A 25,219-nucleotide genomic window follows, 5' to 3' on the forward strand; every position below is an offset into this window, starting at 1 on the left:
CCGTCAGAATTTTAAAAGGTATGAGGTATCTCCTTCCTAACGAGACCTTTAAGGGTATGTCTATATTGCAATAAAACAGCTGACCGTAGTGTGGGCCTGGGTCAGCTGACTAAGACTCACAGGGCTCGGGTTGCAGAGCTATAAAACTGCAGTGTAGATATTTGGGCTCAGGCTGAAGTGTGGCTGTGGGAGCCTCCCCCTGCTTGTAGGGTCTCAGACCCAGGCTCCAGCCTGAGCCCAAATGTTTACACTGAAATTTTATAACCCCTCCAGCCTGAGCACCATGAGTCTGAGTCAGTCTAGCCGGGCCAGCCGTGGGTGTAGATATGCCCTGAGAGCGCATTAGTTTTAATTTGGTAAAGAGAGAAAGAGCAGATTTTGTAACGGACTGTGTCCAAAACAATACACAGTTCTGTCTGAAAACATACACGTCAGAATTAAAAGTGCAGTTAGCGTGTAAGTGAGTCATCAAGTGGTTGCAGGATTTGGCTGGTTTGCGGCTGAGATCTAATATAGCACCATCCTGGCTCAGGGGTTATCTTTAAAGTTTAAACCCTGCAGAAGGAAGATCAGTAGGCAGGACCCTTCAATTCGGGCTGGGTTTGTATTTTTTGAAGTTGTTCCCTTAACGCTGGGCAGAGGTGAACCATTTCCTATCTCTCCCCAACCCCCAGATCTGTCCATAGAGGTAATTTCCTTCACTGAAAATCCAGGCTACTCTCCTTTCCTCTTTTTATAGGGTCCTTTACTGTCCCAGCCACTTCCTGTTTTGCTAAGGGCACATAATTAGCCTGGTCTCCATGCTGGCAGCTAGAGTATTACTTATGGGCTGAAGCCTATTCCATTCTTTCAATCTAGTAAAAAGAAAAGGAGTACTTGTGGCACCTTAGAGACTAACCAATTTATTTGAGCATAAACTTTCGTGAGCTACAGCTCACTTCATCGGATGAATCTAGTAAGGCATTTTAACCCTGTTCTGTCAAATCACAAGTCAGGCATATAAAACTCTTCATAGAGCAGTTCTAGTGAACTAAGGATGGGAGTAGGTGACACCAACTCCTGAGTTCTAATCCTGCCTGTGCTAGTTACACCCTTTGTGGCCCTGGATAAATCATTTCAGCTGTCTGTGCCTCGGTTTCCCCTTGTGTAAAAGGGGAATTAAAACACTCACCTCACTTTGGTATTAAGGGAATTAATTCCTTGTAGGGAGATTTGATGCTCAGTGAGAGTCAGCACAAATACAGCATCAGGCACAAAGCTAGAGCGACTGAAGAAAAAACAGATCCTGCCTTAAACTTCAACTGATTCTAAGAGGGGAATTACACTGCAGCTGAGTATGTTGTTCCTGGTCTGTGGATAAACAGTGTAATTCAGGCCCCAATCCTGCAAAGACTTGCACACGTACTTAACCATATATGTTAATGGACCATTGAAACCAAAAGAACTGCTCATGGGAGTAAAGATAAACATATGTGTAGATGATAGCAGGATCATAGTTCTCCTCTGTATGGAATTCACCTTTAGAAATGATTGAAAATGAACATCATCATCTTGCTGAGATATAAGCAGAGATTGGTGTAAAAATCCATATTGCTTACAGCAGTCCAAAGCGAGTGTTACTCAAAATGAGTCTAACAGGTGCCAAAGGTATGTCAATGCTTAGCACTTCAAGTACTAACATATTTACAGTTTTCAATCTCCTCCTTAATGCTTATTTGTCATTTCAGGATTAATACTTTTTTTATAAGACTAGTCAATTGAACAAATACTGCACTGGCTCTAAATCCCAGATTTGTTTCGATTTCCCATTAGCAGCTATTTTGTACTGTAGAAATTGTTTAATGCAGTGAATCTAAAAAAATAGCTAGCTTTAATTCAAAGATATTTCTGAGGCTCTGCCAAGATTGGAATGCGGGAGGGAAATTTACACAGCCCTCTTTGAGGAAAGCTTTCCTGCTTGATAATTTTTCCAAAAATATGTTCCTCTTATTCTAACTTTGTTCTTTTTTCTTGGTCTTTGCGTTATTTTGAGCAGATTTATATAAAAATTTGGTTAGATTAATAATTATTGCAACTAAGCTGTTCAATCTTTTCCCTTGTATGTCAAAAACATGGTAGAACCGCCCCTTCTTCCCCCTCCAGACACACACACACCCTACAACTGGAACTACTAGGGGCATGTGAACGTGAAAATTGTCAGTCGTTTCTTTTTACAGGAGTAGAAGGAATGCAGGCCCTTCGACAGTCTAGTAATTTAATTTAAACACAAATACAACCCAGACATGCAAGAGGAAGGATACAGTGAGAACAAGGCATTCTGGTCATCCAGCTGTACGTTTTATGGTTCTTTCATCTAGTTGCTGGGATGTCATAAAACAGCTTCAGATACGAACCCAAAAGGCTCAGTGCTTCTAGGTATAACTGCTGCAGCAGTGCTGGTTGTTCTGACTGTGCCAAATACTGGACCCATTGTAGTCAGTGGGAGGTTCTGATCTGATTTTCAGAGGTCACTTCTCAATGATGTCCAATGGAATTCTGAGTGCTCAGCACTTTGGAAAAATGAGGCCTCTTATTTTAGTGCCTAAATGTGGCTTTAGGTGCCTAATCTTAGGTACCCAAGTTTGAAAATCTTGGCTTAGGCATGGCCTTTGGAGTTCTGGGGAATGGCCAGTGCAGCCATCAGCTGGACACTCTGCTTTAAAGCTAAGGTTTGATGTCTCTATACTCTCCCCTAATCAACAGGGACACTGCATATTGTGCAAATATTTCACTATTACACTGTAGTCCATTTCACTGTAAATACATTCTGAAGTGTTTAAAAATGTTGTAAATATAAACATTAAAATATGCATAAACATCTGAGCCATGCTTGCACTGTTGATGTATGTGAGCCATCTTTCAGAGCTGCTTATAATGGAATCAAAATCAGCATGCACAGTAGATTGTATACAGTTTTAAAATTTGCTTGTTTTCACATGTTGGAAAACTGAGACTGTTGATTTTCCAAATATGCATAACCAGACTGCCTGTGAGTTCAGCTTATTGCCCCTGACTTCACCAGACAAATGTAATAAATAATACCGTACAATTACATAGCCCCTTTCATTTAATTGCCTTTAATTGTTAGATCTGTTTTACAAATGAGTTGGGTGAGGAATAGAGCAGTTGAATGACTACTCAAAGCCACGAAGAGAGTCAGTAGTAGAGCCGGGAACAGATCCCGAGAGCTCTAATGCCCCAAGTCCCCCAGGTAGCATATATCTTCTCAATGGCAAAATCCTGCCCTGTTTTTCTGGAGTAAATTCAGAATAACCTCATGGCTCGCAGTGGATTTATGCTGGATGTATAGAAGTGCCTTGCCTACACTTATGAGAGTGAGTAGCGTACAAGCACTACACACGTAGCTACACGCCACAGTGAAAGGCAAGCTGTGTTCACACTTGTCGCTGCAGTGTGTGGCTTCATGTGGCAGTGAAAGGCTCCAGTAGCGGAGAAAGCAGGGAGCTGCAGAAGCCTTTCCCGCTGCCTCCCTGTTGCCAGAGCTTTTCCCTGGTGCTAGGTCTGTAGAGAGCCAAATAGGGTATATACTTCAGGGGTTCAGGCAGGTAGGGCACTCTACTCTGCTTGCCTAAGGCGTGCCTGCCTGTCTACACGGATATTTATATGTCTGTACTCAGCATGCTGCCGTAAGTGTACACATACTTTACAACAATTGGGAGTAGAACCTGGTCCAGTATGTATGCACTATCTCCTATTACTATTCTGCTATTCTCTATTAGTCAGAGGAACACAGGCAAATATACCCCTATGTATCCTATTCCAGTGAAAGCTACCAATCCTTTGAACCACTACATTACAGGAGAGATTTTGGTTTTTTGTTCCTTAAAGCCGAAGTGCAAATCTGATCTCAGGGACATCCATGCAGCCTGACTGAGCAGAGGGCCCTTTCCATTTCGGGTGTTCATTTTTGTTCATATTTGATGAGAAGTTACAGTGAGAATGGAGACATTTATAAGCAAAATAAAACTTTGCTTTCTTACTGCTAAGGCCTCAGTAGAAATCAACTACACAGTTACAAAATATATGCAATTGTCTCTCCCATACCTGAAGTCCTACTGCATTGTACTTATGTAATCTCATTACAAAAATAAGTATATTCCTTAACAACTTTTTCTGCTTGTTGAAACTATAATCAAAACGATGGCAAATATCACAGGTTTAGAAGAAACTGAAAAAATACTATTATGAATTTGGATAGGGAAAAACTAGGCAGAAATGTTCAAATGCAGCCACATAAAATGTGCAGGTGAAATATGCACCTTGGAATTAACCACAAGGGGAGGACTAGAGTCATGCTGCATAATTAAGGGGAGATTGCTTTTAGCAGTGAGCTCTAAGACACAATCACTCTCTAACAGCAGCATGGCTTAGTGGAGAGGGCACCAGCTTAGGATTCATGAGTTTAGGGTTCTAGTCTCACTCCTAGCCTGCTGGGTGGCCTTTGACAAATAACTGCACCACTCTGTACCTCAGTTTCCCCATCTGAAAAATGGGGATCATGAGGTTGACCTCCATTGTAAAGCACACCAAAATCTACCGAAGAAAAGCGCTACCTAATAATAATATTATTATTATTATTATTAATGGAGCTGAATGCTGGACCTTTTGCTCTGTATGCTTTCAAATGGGATACTTTTTCTGACCGTAGGCAGTCGCACTTTTGCTTCTCCAATTTTTATAGCCCGTGGCCACAAGTAGTTAATTGGATTTGCAAATTATGCCTTTGGGTTTCTCCATATAGATTTTCCACATGCATGTACCCAGTTAGACCTTTAGGTGCCTGGTGAAAATCTGACAACTTTGAGGTGGGTGGACAGTAAGGAAAGGAAAATATAAATAGGCAGAAATTGTCTTACCTGTCAACAGCCATACAGGTCTGGATTGTGTCAGCCCCTACCTACGGCACAGTGGAGTAAGGCCCTTCACTCTTACTCGGACCTGCTGCAATTACAACTCCAGCTCCATGGGGGATATAGAAGCTGCTAGCCTGATATTCCCCTCTGCAAGTAGGGTGGGTAGGGAGGGGATGGAGAGGACCAGGGAGTGGAAGGAGCCCTAGCCACACCCACAGTTACTGACCAAAGCAGCTGGCCGAGTGCTGCTGCCTGGAACAGGGTGAAGTAACTTCCTCCTCCCTTAGAGTAAGTGGGTAGGAATTGTGACTCCTTCTCTGCTCTGGAAAAATGCAGCTCTGTGCTGCCCCATATACAGAGCACTGCGTAAAGTTACAATTTAGCCCATGAGGAGCAGTTCTATCAACAAACGTGAAACTTCCCTCCTTCTCCTGCTCCCTCACTCCATTCGGTTTTATGTTCTCCTTTTTCAAGGTGGCTGATGCTGCCTCAGCTGCTCAGAGGAATAATGGGTGCATAAAGTAGAGGTCTCTCACAGACCGGTCTCTCTGCTACTCATGGAGCTACTTGATGGCACGGCTGCGACTGAGTCACACACAAACAGAATCCTTTCCATCATCATAAAAACAACAAATAAATAATAGCTACAGCCTGTAAACACAACTCTCAAATTAAAGGGAGGTTGTGAGTGGTACATTGTATAATCCACTCAAATTAACATCAACCAAGCTAAAGAGTATCAGATGTTCTTCTGGCCTTAGAAGTTCTGAGACATAAACTGTGCATGCAGGAGAAAGAAGTCAAATGACTCATGACAAAGTTTGTTTTAACATAAATTACTTTTCCTGGCTCCTTGCTTTAGCAGACTGGCCCTTTTTGGAGCTCTCACAGCCACCCCAGGCAGTTGGTCTTGCTAGCCAATGTCCTACATTTTGCTTACAAAATGTTGGCCTCTACAAGCTTGCATTCATTAGATTAAGGACAGCCAATTTATTTTAGCATTGTGATCAACGCAAACATAAATCGCTCCTCTTCTCTGTAATGAATCCAGCGTCCAGGCGCCCTGACAGTACCCAGGCAGCAGCACTGTGGTGTGAATGCTTCATAATAACAATGTCACATCTAAAAAGAAGTCTATATGAGCATTGACCAAAGTGCTACAGCCCAGGGACTAGACCTGGCCTGTTAACATGGGGCCTGTACAATGAAGGGGCCACAAACGGAACCTTCATCTCCCTCTCTGTTGAGCTAGAGTACCTGGGGAAGGACAAGAGATAGGGAGAGAACAGATACTGTTTTGGGTTATGGTTCGAGATCTTCCAGGACCCAGACAGCAAGAAACACCAATGATCCTGATTCAACCATGAAGACTCACGGATTCCAACAAAGTCCAAAGCCTGCTAAAGAACAGCAGCACTGCACCCACAGGATAAGGAGTAGAGGACCTGGTGAATCATTATAATTGTACGTCAGCCCCTTCCTTCCCATCATGCACACAGATCTCCATAGTTTTCTGACACCCTGTGATGCATGAATAGAGAGGAGTGGATACACAAGGGCGAACTGTGGAAAAAAGAGGCTGATACAGACAGGATGAAACATAATGAATTCCCCCAAGCCTGTGTATTCTGTGAATTCCCCCAGAGAGTGTATTACAGGCCAAGAGGCCGTTCCTGTCAGACTCCATTGAGGCTGTCAAATTCTCCCCATTTGCTAACCAGGGTAGTAAACAGCTTCATCAAGCCTGAAAGCCTAAACCAGCACCAGAGCAGAGCCCCAAACACTGAGAGGAACTATCATCCTATTTTGCATATTCAGGATGCCTTCTCGAACAGCATGGATCTACTCTACCTGCACCCACCAACCAACAACCCACCTGCATTCCCCGAGTTCAGTACATTCACTCACCAAGAAGCTCTGTACACCCTAAAGGAGTTCTGACCCAAGACATGTGACTCCAAACCTTGCCCTATCTGGCTGGTGAAAGAGAGTCATAAGCAACTGGTGCCAGTCCTGAATGAAACAGCCAAAGCCTCATTCAGAGAGGGAATCTTCTTTTATTACTTCAACACATAGGGGTCTCACCAGCCATGAAGAAACTCATGGTAGATACATCAGGTTTAGCCAAACTACCACAAAGTATCAAACCTCTTAATCCTGAGCAAGCTCACACAATAGATAGCCAAAGGTCAACTACAAACTCATCTAACTGAAGTGAACATTCAAGACCTGGCACAATTTGGATTCAGGCCAGGACACAGAACTGAAACAGCTTTAATGGCACTGATCTGTGATTTCATCCTGTTAATGCAAGGAGGGCAGACATCCATTTACATTCTTCTGGACCTCTCTGCAGCATTCAACACTGTTGATCATAAGATACTGTTGTCTCACCTAAGAGAGATGGCAAGGCTCCATGATAATGTGCTAGGATGTTTTGACTCTTTTCTGAATAGCTGCACCTAATAAGTAATGATGGGAAACTGCACCTGCATCACAAAATCTCTCACTTAGGGAGTCCCACAGGGATCAATTCTCTCTCCAGTCCTTTTCAACATCGACATGCAGCCGCGAGGTGAACTGATCAGAAGACATGGACTCAAGTGCCAGCACTATGCAGATGATATGCAGCTCTACCTAACCTCCACCACATATTACCACACCTCTGTCACCAACACGGTCCAATGCTTAGACCAGGTCAGCTCAAGAACAACTGGCTGAAGCTGAAGTTGAACTTGAGCAAGACGGAGGAGACGCTGATGGGCAAAGAAAAGCATTTTGAAACTTTGCAGCTGCATGGCAGCCTCCTTTGGCTGGAGGCACACACCCACAAGTGGCCAAGTTGCCGCACAGTTTAGGAATACTCTTGGGTTCCCCACTGACACTAAGTGCTCATGTAGCAGCATCTACAAGGAATGCTTTCTGTCATCTTCAGTTGTGCAGGAGACTTTATCCCACCCTGATGGTTGATGAGCTGGACTCAGTTAATCTCACCTCTGTCACTTCTCAGTTCTCAGCAATGTGATACACATGGGCATAAAGCCTTCAGTACTTAGGAAACGCCAGCTAACACAAAATGCTGCAGCGGGTCACCTCAGTAGCATAGGCTACCATGAGCACATCAGACCTGCCCTCCATTCTGTATACTGGTTTCCAATAGAATATCAAATCAAGTTCAGTGTCTCAGTCCTTATTTTCAAGGTGCTCCATGGCCCAGATACCTAGAGGACAGCCTAAAGCTCTAGGATGAAGATCTTGGTGGATAATTCTGTTCCTCTGGCACAATGAAACTTTCTGCAATAAGGGTAAAGCTTTTGTGGGAGACAGAACTTTGTCAGGAGCTGGTCTCAAACTGTGGAATGAACTCCTCCAAGAACGAAGAACCATCACAAACCTCACCTCTTTGACCTTGCCTTATCTAACAATAGGGTTGCCAACCATCCAGGATTGTCCTGGAGTCTCCAGGAATTAAAGGTTGACCTTTAATTAAAGATTATTGCATGCGATGAAACCTCCAGGAATATATCCAACCAAAATTGGCAACCCCATCTAACAAATACATAGCATCATAAAAACACCACCAACAACAAAAAGCAAAGCAAGACACTTCCCAGCACACAATTCTCCCTCTGCTGACAAGATGATAGAACAGATGTTAGTCACAGTGGTTAATGCACTACTGGGAAGCACTCAGGTATTGATGATGATGAGTGCAGTATGAGAACCTATATAGATCAGCCCAGGAAGAGAAGAAAAGAGGAAGAGAAGGATCAAAGGGAGGGAGACAGAAAGGATAAATGAGACAGAAGAAAGGTGAGAGGAGGGTGATAGACTTAATGACAGAAGAAAATTAAAAAGCAAAAGTATATTAGAGAAATAGCCAGATGACACGGGGAAGATATTAGTGTCTGGAGTGGCGTTTCATGAAAAAGAAAAAGGGGACATTCTGGACAGCCTCTGTCATCCCTTTCTTCTTCTGTCTCATGCCTCTTGTATGCTCTTTCCACCTCCTCTCTGTCTCTCTTCAGAGGGAAATAGGATATGACCCTCCCCCACCCCCAGGAAGCAAATCCAAAAAGCCAAAATTCTGACAATGTTTTGCCTCTTGTGGGAAAAGTCTTGGCTGCTCCAAAACCTCTGCCTCCAAGGACACACAGACAAAAAAAGGAAGCAGAGAACATGAACGCTAACTGAGAAGAGCTAGCTTAGCCTCCTCTTGTTCAGCGCAGTACAAGAAATACCCCCTAGGTGGGACTATTGCAAAATTAAACAGACTGTGTTACTGCCATTACCAGCACATAATGAGTAATGGGCTGCTTCTACATACAAAGCTTTTATACAAAATATTAAAAAAGTGAGAACAGCTCATCCCCCAAAGACCCCATTTATTACAAGAGCTTCAAACAACTTAGCATCTATAAGGCAATTATTCATCTCTTTCACCTAAGCTATGAACCAGCTCCCAAACCAGAGGCGAACACACAACTAATTTATCAGCTGTAAGATGTTCAAACACAGCTTCCCTCCAGTCCAAAGATACAGGGTTCAATGTCTAATCTATGCAAAATGAATAGAGATAACACAGTATTTCATGCCAACATAAAGGAAGTAACTTGTCAGGGAAAACAAGTCCTGAAAGGTTAAATAAGAGCAAAGTGAGTGAAATGAGTTGGCTGGACACAGCAGCCACATGTTATAAATATCCTAGGTGCTTAGCTATGCACTGGGGAGGGGGTAGAAAGGTGGCCTGGGCAGGACAGAGGAAATGGGCATCATCCCCCAACCCCACACACATCCCAGTCCGACAGAAATCCCCCAGAGGAGACAATATGGCTCAGAACTGTTTCATCTTTTCTGACCCGTGGGGGTCAATTGGCAACAGTCTCTGGTAGTGAAGCTCCAATGGACCCCCACTGCTAGGCAGATGGGGATTCACCACCCCGCTGCCTATTTGGTGGCGCGGAGGAGCGGATACCCTCCCCATATCCTAGATGGGATGATGTGGAATGGAGGCCACATATCACCTCACAGGATTGCTCAGCATCTCGCAGATGGGTCAGTATGTATTATATATTGAAGGCTAATAACTGCAATAAATGCAGCCCATAAGAGGATTACACATTATTAATTTCATACCATTCTCAACTGAAAACAGTGCTGGTGAAAGGTGCCAGGACAACTTGCATTCTCTATCTATCCACAAATCAGGAACTGCACAAGTTAAGGGCAGTCCAAGCTTCTCTACCAATAGTCTCCCAGTGTGTCTCAATCCTGATCTAGAGGAACAACCCCAGGAATAAGGTAGTAGCCAAGTCTCGATGCCCACTGTGTCACTGGCCTTTCTGCTGAGTCTCCCCACAACAGTACCAGTTACTGTAGTGCCAATCATCATAAGGTTACCTGTCCATGTGAAAATGAATTGAAACCATCAGCCAGTTTCACACAGGCTCTCTTTATCCGCCACTGCCCTGCTTCTGAAGCCAAACCATGCATCACAACGCCAGCTCATTACATAGGTAACAACTCATGCAAGAGCAGTAAGGGAGCCAAGGACTTGGAATTTTGCGCTCCTGGAATTTTGGGTGATGACGACATAGCTGTGTCTGACAATTAGATACCAAGGAGGTGAAATACAAGAGGTAGATCAACAGGTAGGAGAGAAGGAGAAATGCATTTGAAGTCTGAGGATGAAGAAAATCAATATGCAAAATAAAATCAACTTTTTTTAAATGGTGATAAAAGTGTTAACGATTTTGGACTCTCCCTCTGTTATTTATAAAAGGTAACAAAGAAGTCTCCATTCATATTTAGCCATGCAAGGGAATCTAAAAAATGCCCAGGCACCATGGTGAATGGAGCTGTGTTAATTAGCCAGATATGGCAGAATTATCCTTGTTCCCATAAAATTAAATTCTATAGTTACCTTCGGGACAAAAGCCAAAAGACGTACATGCGAGGTAGCAATACTTCTTAAGATCTAGGGTGATGAAAGCATGTCCTGGTGTTTCAAACCACTGGTGTCAAATCCCCAGACTAAGTAATCAGAATGTCCTTTGAGAAATGCATTTTAAAACCCCCAGGCATTTCAGACAGCTAGCACTGTGACTTCACATGCCTGTGCTTCCTCACAGAACAGTCTGATCCTCTGTACTGACACAGCAAGAGTTCAAATCCCAGATGGAAAATTAATCTCACAATGTGGCCTGATTGAGTTTCAGTTCTCTAGTGCATAGCTTGAAGGTTGTTCTGCTTGGCTATGGAAGAGGCGAGGGCAGGGAGACTTAATTTGTCTGACATCCTGTACATCATTAAGCAAGGCACACGCTGAAAAGGACACCACTGGCTATTACAGCTATAAAGAATCTATAGTTCTCCCACATATTCATCTTTCCCTAAAAATGTTATCATTACACTTTTTTCCTACATAGCCCAAAGAGTCGGTCCAAGGACCACATGACTTCAGTGGGGTTGCACCTGTGTATCTGTGTGTAGAATTAGGTCCCAAAGTAGGAGGGAGATAGATAGTTCTTAAAATGTATAGCTATCTCAAAGCTATAAAGGCACATTTACAGTTTCCTTACAAATATATCAAGAGAAAACACTGCCATGGGTTATAATAAGCATAAGGTAGCCCTATTATTGCACAATTTATTGTAAAAGCTGGTATTGAATCTTAACCTGCTTACAAAAAATCGATTTACTCCAGCATGGGATCTTCCTGACTGATTTAATATACTTTTCCGCATGTATCCATTTTTTTACCAGTTGGCTGTATATGTCCCATTTGAACTCTACACTGGACAGTCAGACCTTTGGTTTGTCATGAAAAGACCCAGCAGTGGAGACTAAACTCTTCTAACCAGTGTATTTCCTCCTGCTTCCCACCTCTCAGACTTGCTGACAGATGACATAAATAATCTCACTTGGTTGATCCAACACAAATTGTATTCTATGCCAAGGTGTCAGCTGATAGGAGGTTTCTAAAAGTTATTAGGTGGAAAATCACAGTTTCTTACTATAGATCACCAGGATCACAAACATAGATATCAAACCTACTGACAACAGAGTTGTTACATGTTTACCAAAGGTTCCTTCTGAGAGTATCTATCTATGAAAGGGCCTGCTCAAAAGACCACTAAAGGTAATGGGAATCTTTCCATTGCCTGCAATGAGCTTTGGATAAGGTCCATGAAGAGAATATTAAAGTTCTCAAAATACTGTGGGCCAAATCTTGAGTGAGTGTAAAATGGCAGAGCTCAATTGAAGTCAATTGATTTATACCAGCTAAGGATTTGGCCCTCTCTAACTGGCCACATCTTCTACATGAAGACACAATAAAAGAGTAGGTTTCTTGGATCATTTTAGTGTTCCTGAAGGAATTAACTGCCTTTTCAATTCGCTCTCATAAATGTAAGTGATAAGTAATAAAATCTTTATCACTGCTCTCAGACAGATAATAAACAGATAAGTCAAGCTGATTTCCCAACAAACGGTAACACATATCCTTTCACTGACATCTAAATAGAACATAATGTTTCATTTCATTTTATGAGTGTGGTATTTTATTAATCATTTACTTTGAAGAACATAGTATGGCCATATTTTTAAGTATGGCTAAGACAGTGGCCTCCAGCTGTGAGAATTCTGGGCCAGACACCCAGACATTGTATATCGGCATGACTCCATGGCAGTCAATGGTGTTACACCAATTTATACCATCTGAGGATCTGGCTTTCTTTGTCTATTACATAACTACAGAGAAATTACAAATTTGAATCCCAATCTCATGCTGGATGACATTTAAAACAGAGTGCACTTAATTTCTGGATAGCAACAATAATAAAGAAATGCTATACCTTTGTATCCTATCACCTATCATATCCCACCACAGCTTGTTGAATGGGTATTATTGTGAGCCAACAGCAGAAGCCATAATAATCCTCATCACTTCAAGATGTATCATCTACAAGTGAATTAGGGGCCAGATCTTCAGCTGAGCCCTGATCCAGCAAAGCACTAATTTAGCATGTGGGTAGTCCCACTGTCTTTAATGGGACTTTTGCACACTTAAAGTTAAGCATGTGCTTAAGTGTTTGGATAGATCAAGGCTCTGATGTAAACTGGTGTCACTCTAATGAAATCAATAGAGCTATGGTGATTTACACTCGTTGGAAATCTAGCCCTGTATTGCAGTCCAGGATCATCTGTCACTTTAATAGTTAGGAACAATCTCTGACATTCTCTAAAACAAGTTTTTACCTGTAACAATTTCTAGTGATATGAAATTACTACAAATCTTCTAACGTGACAATGAATGAAACATGACTGTTCAACATGTACTGATCTGATAATACATCAAACAGATGACAGCATATAACATGAGACACAGCATGGCTGGAAATATTTAAGAGTGGTGGGGTTCTTAGATAGTTTTCTTTCAATATTCAGCTCTAAAGTAAAGATGTGTAGGCCAGATGATGATGCCAAGCCTAGCAAACGATGAGTGCTCTGCTTGTTATATAATGATTGTGGGGACTCTGAGGGGATTTTTGTATCAGTGAATTTCCGCAGCATGGCAACGTGAAAATATTAAAGTGAGCAAAGCAAGCTCTCATCAAGCAAGAAGGTGTCAACCGGTATCACATATCAATAAACAGTAATAGCGTAGGAGGCTACTGATCTTCGGGCTTTCATGAAAACATGCCGGTTATTGTTGACTGCCACATCCCAAGTGTTTGGATCTTTAAATGGTGGGGGTGATGGTTCCCCTGGATTAAACTACCATCAGGGGATGCGATTCAACCATATGTAAACATACATGTCACTTAAAATAAAAAGAGAACGCTTCTGCAGACCTAGTGCGGTTTTAAAAAAGTGAATTCAATGCTCATGAAAAGTACCGGGCTGACGGAAAACTCAATCCCTCTATTAAGTGGTACAGCAAGCTCCCCACACCTGTGTGCCTCAGTCTTAATCTAGAGTGATCATCTTTAGGGGGGAGAGAGTAGTTGTGTCTCCATTCAGTCCTCGTCCTCCCTGCTGAGAGTGCTGATGGGGTGCCAATATATTCAATGTGAACCAACATCAGTCCACAAGGAACTGGACGGAGGCCATCAAATCTTTGCCTTTTAATTTTTCTCCCTCATCTTTATTTCTCTAAAGAAATTTGGTACGTACAAAGGCTGGAGCCATGGCCAGTCTTTTGGTGGTTTCATACACGCCAAAGGGAACACATACTACAGCTAACTTCTTTATGCGCAATGGATTTTCGCATAGGCAGAGATTCATTTTCATTTCAGAAATGGGGACTAAGAAACTGGTAACAGGATACAAACCCTTTCATCACTAAGTCATTGCTTTGGATCCGGTCCTGGCAAACGGTTACTACCATTTGTTACCATCTGATACTTTATTAGCCTAGGCTAAGAACCGATTCCTGCAGGACTCCACTGGAAACACACACCTCAATGACAAATTCCCCACGTGCAGTTACTTTTTGAGATCTAGCAGTTAGCCAGTTTTTAATCTATTTAATGTGTGCCATGTTAATTTTATACAATTCTAGCTTTTGAATCAAAATCTTGTGTGGTACCAAGTGGGTGGAAGAGTCCTCATCATAAACTATCCATGACTCTACATACTATCTTTGTTGGCAGTCAAAGCAGAGAGGTTAAAAATTGAATGCGTTATGGAAATTCAAGTGTTTTCTCCTCTAACACGGTACACCCAGTGAAGGGTACATAATTTGCATACTGAAACTTGAACTAATTTTTCCTATACGATATCGGTCCTGTGGATAAATGGATGACTTCCACTTGTGGGGAGGCATCTTTCACAAGAACTAAATTTACGTAAGTAATACAAATCAGAAGCAGACCCTTTAAGAAAAAGCAATCACCTGCCCCTGTCCAGGAACCACATCAGATGATCTTCACTGAACTGTGAACTCAAATTTCAAGCATAAGAATTTATCGCAAATCCTTTGGAGTTGTTGAAGAACAAAACCACAAGATCAGACCACCCAAGCCCATTTCCTCCTGTACTTCTTAGTGTCTCAGAATAGCCACCTGAGCCTTCTTTTGCCTATCAAAAATGCTTTGATTAAAGGAGTAGAGAATAAAAAACATCCCGACACCACAGGAAGACCCTTAGTAAAAGGTACATTAATAGGGTAAAAGCAAGCCAAAAAATGATTAATTTGCTTCTCTGTTTCCATACTCTGTTTACACAAGTTGATTAGAGCACTTAATTACTAATTTACCCTGCTTAAAAACAAGAGTGCTTTTCATTTTTAATGAGATGAGGAAAGGAGACTTGCCTGACAACAAGGAGAAGTAATTTTATTTCCTCTGATGATTTTGTCTACCCAGTTATTAACGTTTCTAAAGGAAAGAATGATTGCTCCCCAATTTTCCTCTGGTTTCTCTCATTAAAGACATAGTCGCAGATACAGATTTCTTCTCACATCAGTCCTTCACCTAACTGGCAATGGTTGGAAGAGAAATATAGGATCAGATCTTCAGCTGGTGTAAATCAGTGTAGCTATACTGAAAAAAACCAGAGCTATGCCAAATTATACCAGCTGAAGATCTGGTCCAAAAACTCAAACAACATGATCTGTAGCTATGGTCCTTTCTGGGTGAACCAGTATGAACCTCCCAAGTCCAGGTAATAATCACTGGTACTCTTACAATACATGTTACATGATTCCACTATATTTAGAAGATCCAAGCAGTGCATAAATAAAAGAATTTAAAGTTCTTGTAACTGGGAGTTGTAAACTAATCATTTCAAACATGTCATCATCATTTCAAACCCTAGCATGAAGCACATCCCTTTAATACTTATGGACTTTACTCACATGTCCATCATTTTTAAAGGAATGTCAGGATGCCCTATGTCCATATGGCTAATGGTGCTGCTTCAGGGGATGTTCAACTGACGTCAACAGGTAGTTCAGCTGCTCAATTACACTGGCTGTTTAAATGAGGCAACCAATCCATCTTAGTTAATTACACAGTGCCAGTCACTACAGTATCTAGTTGTCTTTCTCCTTAGCTCTCATAGGCAATAGAGGGGGGGAAATTCCCAATGATTTCAGACATTATTTTCATACCTGGAAAATCTCACATACATCCTAGTTAAAAATGAAATCTATTCACTTTTCATGTGTTGTTAATGGGTTGGGGTTTTTTTGGTTCCTTTCATACAAATCAAAGATTTCTGCCCATATCTGTCTCATAATTGAACTGCAGACATCACAGTCATTTCCATGGCAACACACAGATGTCAAATACTAAACTATGATCTCACTACTGGATCAAACAGAATGTGAGGTTGAGAAGTGGGGGGCAAATGATCTCTGTCAGGCACACACAAAAAATGGATTGCAGATGTAAGCATAACTATGAGGGGAAATGAGCAGGGGACTTTCTCCCTCAAATTTGAGTGTGCGGTGGAGGAGAGGTGAAGGGGGGAGGGAAGTGCAGGCCATTTCCAGATCCGAAAGTGCTGCTGTGGGGCAGCAGGCTCAATGCTTCCTCTTCTGTGGGGACGCCCAGTAGCTGATAAGTAGAGATGAGAGCTCGGAGCACCATCTACTGGACAGAGGCAACATCAGACTCAGTCTGCAGGAGGAGCTAGAAGCAAGAGTCCAGATTCACTCTAGTAGCCCAACTCAGAGGAAGCGGGAAGCACATTCCCCTCCCCACAGACTTGGAGCAGGTTCAGGACACCCAATGTCCTCTTTCCAAAGTGGGGAGCAATGTACTACTGGGAGGGGGGACACTTAACTTATTGGGGGAGTCTGGCTCCAAGGGGTTGAGGACACAGAGGAAGTGGGGCACACAGAATACTGGGTGGAGGAGAGACGGAGATACAAAGCAAGAGAGAAATACAGGGAGAGAGAGAGAGACACACACACACACACACACACGGTCATACACCCACATGTGTAGATGCACATGTAACCCACTGGTCAAACTTGCTGTGATATTTATATCTTATTATTTCTTTGCAGTCACTCTCACTATGTGCTAGATGCTTTCCAAGCACTCCTGAGAGTTACAATGGTATAAATGTTCAACATGGGTCTGTGGAGATCAAGCCCAAACCAAACCTTTATCGCCCCCTCAATATTTATGTCAAAATGACTCCACTGGTTACAGAAAATTACTGGTCAAACACATTGCATTGCTCTGTATAAAGTTTCTTTTCTTTAATCTTTTCCTCATGGAGAAGATCCCACTTTAATTTGCCAGGTCCAAACGAAAACTGGTAATTAAGTTTCCTAAAGGTAATTTTATTAATTGCTTTAATGTGCAATTAAGGAATGATCAGTGGGATTTCTGGTTTTTACAGGTCAATAATCCTGTTCCTGACTGTATGTGCTATGTCTGAATGAGTAGGCTATCCTGAAGAAATAACTGGACAATTGCCCAATCAAACAGCCCCCACACCCACTTCCAATTTTTACTTACATACAACTGAAGCTGAGTAACAATATATTTGAAACTTTGACATATATTTATTGAACACTTTTACCTAGGAGGAGTTGTTGATGTAAACTGGAAACGATCATAGAAACGATCACAAAGAAATGTGCATAGACAGTGAACCAGGATCCTGGTGCTCAATAGATAAAGACTCTAAATTGACCCATCTTGGTCAGCAATGCTAAGGCTACTTCCTTCACTGGCATCTACATTTCAAAAATCCTTCACATCATGCAATTTTATATGGCAACGAACCGCCACAGATTGTCTCCCGTATGTCAGTGCTGAGCCAGGTGGGCTGTTTTATAGCTTATAGCTACAGAAACATTAAAGAGACACAACTAACCAGCTAAAAGAAAACAGTGTATGGCCGGGGCAAATTAAAAGACAAAACTAAATAGCAAAAAGGAAAACAGAAGGTTTTTTCCCTCAGGAGATTCTGGAGACTAAATAATCAAGGATGAAATGGGAGATTATTCTGATCACCCTGAGCATTCTTTTATTGGGTAGACCAATTGTTTTAATTCCTCTTTACCACATAGGAGAAAAAACGCAGAGGGGACACATGAAGAGGAAAATAAGGAACTCAACTTTCTTTGATGGAACAACATATGGTGACCAGGCACCAGAGATGGATGTTATAAATCTTTTCTTGGTAGAATTATCTAAAGATGAAATTGTAGTTTTGAATAAAGGCTTGGGCTTTTAAACCCGCACTGGAATCTGGCAAATTAGATTGTAACATAGACTGTTACAAATTTTGCAGTAACCTTCATTTCAAACATTTCTTTGCAAGATGTGCAGGATACTGAGAACTCAGTTGTTAGTACAGATGTGGTCAATAAAGATAATGAATAAAAGGGGAATATGATACTTTAAAAGAAATCCCCTTTAATCCATGAGTCACTAATGCATGCCTTTTGACTTTCTCTTGACTGAAAGATAAGGATTTGGATACTTTATTTGGAATATTCTATCAAGAGCAAAAATCTGAAAGATTTAGAAGTTGGAATCTGACTGCTTCGGGAAAAAACTATGTATTATACTCCTTAAAGAGCAATTAGAGTATTGTTATATAAGAGAGAAGAAAGTAAGGCGATAAATTGATGCTTAGTGCCTTGTGAGAAGAAACATGCTTAGGGTTACAGTATGACTTCTTCAGGTAAGAAACCATTATTGTTGCAGTAAATATAAACAATGGGTCTGATCAAAACCCCAGGAAGGTCAACTGAGAGATTCCCATTCATTTAAACAGGCTTGTGGGTAAAATATATTGATATACAGATAATTCATCACCCAATACTACGAGTGGTGTTCATTAGAGACCTTTCTAAATCAGTGGTCACCAACCCGTCGATTGCAATTGACGGGTCAATTCCGAAGCCTCGGCTGGTCAATCGCGATCTCCGGAGCTAAAAGCTGCCTGCCTGCCATGGCCCCATGCTGTTCCCGGAAATGGCTGGCTGCTTGCACGTCTCTGCAGCCCCTGGGGGAAAGAAGAGGGGGGGTGAGGCGGCTTTGCATGCTGCCCTCTCCCCAAGTACTGTCCCCGTAGCTCACATTGGCTGGGAACGGGTCAATGGGTGCTGTGGGGGCGGCGCTTGCAGGCATGGGCAGCGCATGTAGCCCTGAGCCCGCTGTGCTGCCGACCAGGAGCCACCTGTGGTAAGTACCTCCCAGCCAGAGCCTGCACCTTGTACCCCCCACTGCACCCAAACCCCCAGCCCAAAGCTGAAGATTTTTACAACCATGTTGTTCATTCTATTTATCCATTCACATTCCTATGCATGTATCTTATTTTCATGGTCGGACATGTCCAGTATTTTTAATTAGAATTTAACATTGAGTATAAACATTATATTTTGTAAGAAAAAAGGCAGAGAAATAGGCAAAAAAAGCCACCCAAACAATAAAACCAGTAAGTACACAGCTTTCATCTAATCCTGAAAACTGCACCCACCCTGCCAGTTTAATCCACAAAGCTTGCAGCTCATATGGAATTGCAATTTTTGTCATCTTCTCAAAAGCTAAGGTCCTCCAAATTAGCTTAAATATGCAATAAATACATAACCTTTTAGACGATAATTTTAAATTGTGTTCCTTAGATTGCATTGTAGTCCGAGGTGTGAGACACCTGTCCAATGCGGGCTCTTTTGATCAGTCAAGAATAGTATTAGGAATACTAAGAGTAGTCATAGTAGTAACTTCAGCCTCGTGCATGGAGGCAATGAGTTGTTTGTGTAACACTGCTAATACCTCCAGTAAGCTCCTGCCACTGACAAAACCACCTTGAATCTGCTGATTCAGTGTTTAACTTTGTTCTCTGATCTCTGCTAGTCATCAGTGTACTACAACCCTACCCCTGTGGCTATTTAAGGCTCACCATGTGTCTGGAGATGGCAACTTTCAGCGGAATCCCAGCCCTCCCCTTTAAACGCATCTGAAGGACCTGCGCCAGAGCTCCCTCCCAGACCCTGCACCCCCTCCTGTGCCCCAATCCCCTGCACCAGACTTTTCCCCAGAGCCCACACCCTCACTTTCTCCTGCACCCCAACACTCTGCACCAGCCTGGAGCCACCTCTTGCACCCAAAATCCCTCCCAGGGCTTGCATCCCTCACTCCTGTACCCCAACCCCCTGCCCCAGGCTCAGCCAATGCACACCCCACAGTTGAGAATGTTACATCGATTTGTGACAATCCCTGAAAGATTTTGGATCTATAAACCACAAATGACACTAATAAAAAGTAAAAATGATGAAATGTCCAGTGGATTCTATAGATTAGGTGCAGTGTGACCATATGATGCCTGCACCCAAACTCCCTCCCAGAGCTTGCACCTCTCACTCCTGCACCCCAACCCCCTGCCTCAGGCTCAGCCCAGAGCCCCCTCCAACACTCCAAACCCCTCGGCCCCAGCCCAGAGCCTGCACCCCGTCCCACACCCCAATCCCCTGCCCTAGCGCGGTGAAAATGAGTGAGGGTGGGGAGAGTGAATGATGGAGGGAGGGAGGAATGGAGTGAGCAGGGCAGGGCCTTGGGGAAGGGGCGGGGTACTGGGTTGATCTTAAATTCAAGAAGTGATCTTGTGAGTAAAAAGGCTGGAGACCACAGTTCTAAATGATATCACTACTGTACTTCTTTGTTCCCCCTCCCCTGGATCAAGGATCTCTCCAAGGCTGCGAGGTCTGTCTCTGCAGCACCATCCTCATGGAACGTAAAGAAGGTATGCCACATGACTGGGGATCTACACAGAGCAAGTTGTGGGCAAGAGAGGATGGCAAAGAGTCAAGTTCCAATGCCTCTCCCAGTCATGAATACAAATAGGCAAAGTTCAACTGTAATTACTATTGCTTATTACTATTATTTTATTTTAACTTTCTGCATTGCAATTCACACCTTGGTTGGCAGAGCACTACAGATCGAGGCCAAGATTTTCAAAAGTGACTAGTGATTTTGGATGGCCCAGTTTGAGAGTGACTAACTGGAGAGGCCTAATCTTCAGAGGATTGTGAGCACCCAACCTCAGAAAGTCAGACCACTTTAAGGTACCTAATGGTGGGCATTCAGAAACCAAGGCACCCAAAAATCACTTTTAAAAATGTTGCCACACTTACTGGGACAAATCCAATCAAAACTCCCACTTAAATGAATGGGCGTTCTGACTAGGTAAGGGTTGAGTAAATATCAAGCAAAGGCCTTATAACATGTTCCCTTATTGTTATACTGGACAAACAAAGAGCTCTGAACGATGCTACACTATATCACTAATAGAGTACAGTCAATAATAACATCTCCTATTGGCAAACATTATAATGAAGCTAACCATAATTTATGGGAGCAGCGCTAAGAATGGTATTGGTTGGGAAGAGTTCCGCAAGACAGTGTGCTAGAGAAAGGAGATCAATATAATGAAAATGAGATTACAACACTATAAGCTTTGCATGACGGCTATATCAGTAGTGGATATAAGCTTTGCATGACGGCTTTAACAAAGAGTATGGGCTTTACATGGCTTCTTATTTCTAATTGTAGTACAGTCAGTAGATGGATTCCTTGTTAAAAATTACTTTTAATTATTTCAATTGTCTACGGTGCTGTGTAACTGGTACCACTGTATGTTGCCGGTAGCCTATTTTAACCAGTGGTGTGTTCTGAAAATGTATTCAGTGGAAACACTTATGGTGTGATTTTTCCAAAGCTGCAGGAATATAACTGTGTGCTGTGACAAGATTCAAGCGCATGACCTGCTCCCCAGTGAACAGGAAGCTCAGATACCATGGTAATGAGCACGATATAAATACCTAGAGAGACAGATCAGTTTCCCCCTCTCCCATGAACAGAGGCAATAAAGAATGGCTATGGTGTTGATCCAAAGCTCATTAACGTCAATGGAAACAGTGCCATTGACTTGAACAGGCTCTGAATCAGACCCTATATGAGTGGCTGCTTGGAGGGAGGCTGCCTTTGGGAAGGTCAGGCCCCACAGCCAGGGGTCATAAGACTGGGCTGAACTTCAGACCAGGGAGGTTTCCCTTCATTCTTTTTTCTGTTATGGTTACTTATTTTGATTTCTTATACTAAACTTTTTTATTTGAAGAGGGGTAAAAAGCATTGCTGAATGTGGTTGTCTTTGTTTTTTCTGCTAAATCCTGCCACCCGTTTATATGGGCCAAATCTGTGCATAGTTACTGTGATTATTCATTCAAATCACTTGTTTTTATACTCAGAATGCCAGATATGCGTCTAATTGGCCACTGGTGTGTGAAATTGCCACGTTGCACATGCAAATGCATTAACAGCACATGTAAATTAGCAACATAATTGTGCCTAAGTCGTTTTGAACATCATACCTTTAAAGTTTAAATGAGAGCCATGCATCTTTGACTTTATAAGCTAATTCTTTTTTGCATGTGTATTTTGATCATGACGAGGTCTCCAGCCAAAAAGCATAGTTTCCAACTGATTGCTGGCCATGTGCCATCATGCAATGTCTTTATCAAAGGATCAAATGTATTATTTTGAATGTTATGCGGCAGTGAGCCACTGACTGATTCAGGAATGCAACAGCTGACTCAGATAGGCTGTCAAAATATATTGCACCAAATACTACAATACGGCACCTTCAGAAACATTTCTGAACATTTGAGGTTAATGGGAAATGTAGGTGTTCAGCACATCAGAAAAATCAGATCATTTTTATTTAGGTGTCTAAGAATGGATTAAGGTACCAAATATTTAGGTAGTCAACAATTTTAATCTCAAATTCTACAGACACTGATGGGGACAGCCCAAAAGTGCTGGTGCCTTGCCTCAAAATGTACTGTTTGAATAGTACTACCTAGGTATTAGCTTGTATACAGTGCTTTTCATCAGTAGATCTCAAAGTGCTTTACAAAGAAGGCCAGTATCAGCATGTTATATTAAATGGGGAAACAGAGGCACAGAGAGGTTAAGTGACTTGTCCAAGGTCATCCATCAGGGACTAGTGGTTTCCTAATTTAAAAGTATGTACTTAAACTTCTAGAATGAGGTCCCACTGAATCACATCATCACAATCTTTTCCTTCAAGGAAGCAAATATAATAGTTCTGTGATGTAATTGGCTGAAAGGGTCCGGTTGCAGTTTACATGAGAAAACTTTTTGAAGGAATATGCTGCATTGTAGCGTGAGACAGGGTATTTAGTCTGACTTTCTTGGATGGATTATACTTTTGAAACATTTTGGGTATGCCAGAGTGAGGAGAGATATTTAAAATAAAAAACACATAAGAGAAAAGGCAGCTGAGTCTGAGCAACTTCACAGCGTACGATTTTACTAACATTCACAAAACCAAACATAGTACTGTGAGTTTTGAAATATTAATTTACCAAGTATCAGTGTGGACAACAACTTAAACTTTAAACTAAGCACCCATGTATTTGAGGCCAGGCGGTAATCTTCAGAAGATTAATGGAATAGCAAGAATTAAATATGAAGCCCTGTCACAAGAAGCTTTTACTGAAATCAGTTGCATTTTTCAGAATGATTGAGTTCTAGCTGTAAGCACCACAATGATACAATACAGATACACTACATAACAAGATACTTAATTTGCTGCAATGGGATTCACTATACAGAGAGAAGTCTCATGAAAGGAAACTGCTATTCCCAGGTAATGCATATAATTCAGCAGAACCTTCACTCTTCCATTTCACATTTGGAAAAATTTGAAACACCGCGCCAAAGGCTCAACTAGTGTAAATCTGCGTATTGACTTCAATGGAACGATGGCAATTTATACCAGCTGAGGATCTGCCCCACTATTCCAAGGGACTGCTAGCTCAGTTTCAGTTCAAAATTTCATGTAACAATTTCTGTGCTTGCTTTAAAAAATGCAGGCCAAGGCTGTCCTGGTAAGAGAGTACGTGCACATGCATTCTAATATACAGTCTAGTGCCTATGTGTGCAACTGCAACATGAAAGCAGGCAACCCCTATTTAAATGTTTGTGACTATGTCACTCTCCAACAGCCGATCTACAAAAGATCCAAGTTCTAATACTACATCTACTACAGTGAATGAAGTTAAGGAGCTAGAGTCTGCATTTTTTGGAGCAGACATTCCTAAATTCCACCCTTAATGGAGACCCTAGAGTCACTGTGGTGGATGACGGCAATACCTACGTGGGCACGGAAGTTTTACAGTGTCGCCCATGTTTAAGATTCCCCAGTGCCAGGAAGCGGAAGCGGGGCTAACCATGAACGTGATAACTTGGGATGAAAGAGCGGATGTACTAGCAGTGGTCACAATCTTAGGGTCTGAGCCTGCATTGAACTCCATGTGGAGCTATATGCACCTAGAGCTCATTGCAGGATCAGGGCCTTACTGAACACCTTCCTTGTTCATCTGCCAAACTGCCTGGGTGAACTCTATAAGCAGTGTCTTGTGCTTGCCTCACCTCCTCACAGCGAAAAGACAAATTTCTCCAATACACAAGAGAAACACAGGTACAGCAATGGTAGGGCATGCTTCAATGGGAGGGGGGGGCGCGAGGAACCAGTAAATACATTTGAGATTGGAATCCTCCTTGCTGAGCAGAACCTACATTTTAATTCCACCTTAATTATTACCTGTGTGTGATGCCAGATATAAAAGTGCACATGAAAAGTGGAAACAGCAGGACTCGGGTTTCTCCATTAGTACATACCTGTACTGAAGCAAAATCTCCAGAAGCACAAGCTCCAAGAATAGCAGCACCAACTAAAACAGACTCCACCTCTTTGGACAGGACAATGGGCTTGCCTACACAAGAAAGTGACACCTCTGTTAGGGAGAATGAAATGGTGCAGCGCTAAAGACAGAACAAATAATTAAAGTGGGGGCGGGGGGAAGAGGTTTATTCTATTAGCCAACTACACAAACCCCATACATGGCTAAGCCATGGCACTTCTACAGTACCTATCCCAGGCTCTAGGCAAAATACAGAATTTATATAAAAATTTCAGTAAAATAGTAACACACACAGTATAGAGGACATCAGAACAAAAACCCAGACCTCTTCCCAATTGCAAGCATCTTTAAAACCAGCCATCCACACCCTCTTTATCAGTCCCCTGCTTAAAAGGTGACCTGTAGGGGGAAAATGAGATTGTGTCATATTTTTGCTTCTTTACTATGTGTTTAATAAAACAATGCTTGAGTTCTTTCCCTCCTCTCTCACAAATATGTCAGATCTCCTCTTCCCTCTTTTGTTTTCCTGGAAGACCCTAAGTGATAAACTGGGAGTTTTCCCATTCTTCAGTGAAGAGACTGAGTCCTAACAGAGAGTTTTTCT

General features: G+C 42.2%; 1 protein-coding gene across 4 annotated transcripts in view; it reads right to left on the reverse strand.

Moving 5' to 3' along the window:
- Nucleotides 1-25,219, reverse strand: part of FGGY (FGGY carbohydrate kinase domain containing) — a 191,948-nt gene that overhangs the window by 13,472 nt on the left and 153,257 nt on the right. For 2 of the 4 annotated variants that reach the window (XM_073357531.1, XM_073357530.1), the window contains exons 14-15: nucleotides 24,907-25,014; nucleotides 24,593-24,687 (exon numbers count right to left, since the gene is read on the reverse strand). In XM_073357531.1, coding sequence (XP_073213632.1) covers nucleotides 24,593-24,687; nucleotides 24,907-25,014 — 203 coding nt within the window. The remainder of the gene's footprint in view (nucleotides 1-24,592; nucleotides 24,688-24,906; nucleotides 25,015-25,219) is intronic. The other 2 variants (XM_073357533.1, XM_073357532.1) reach the window with 1 other exon arrangement.

This window comes from Lepidochelys kempii, chromosome 8 (genome assembly GCF_965140265.1).
Source record: "Lepidochelys kempii isolate rLepKem1 chromosome 8, rLepKem1.hap2, whole genome shotgun sequence".
NCBI lineage: Eukaryota > Metazoa > Chordata > Testudines > Cheloniidae > Lepidochelys > Lepidochelys kempii.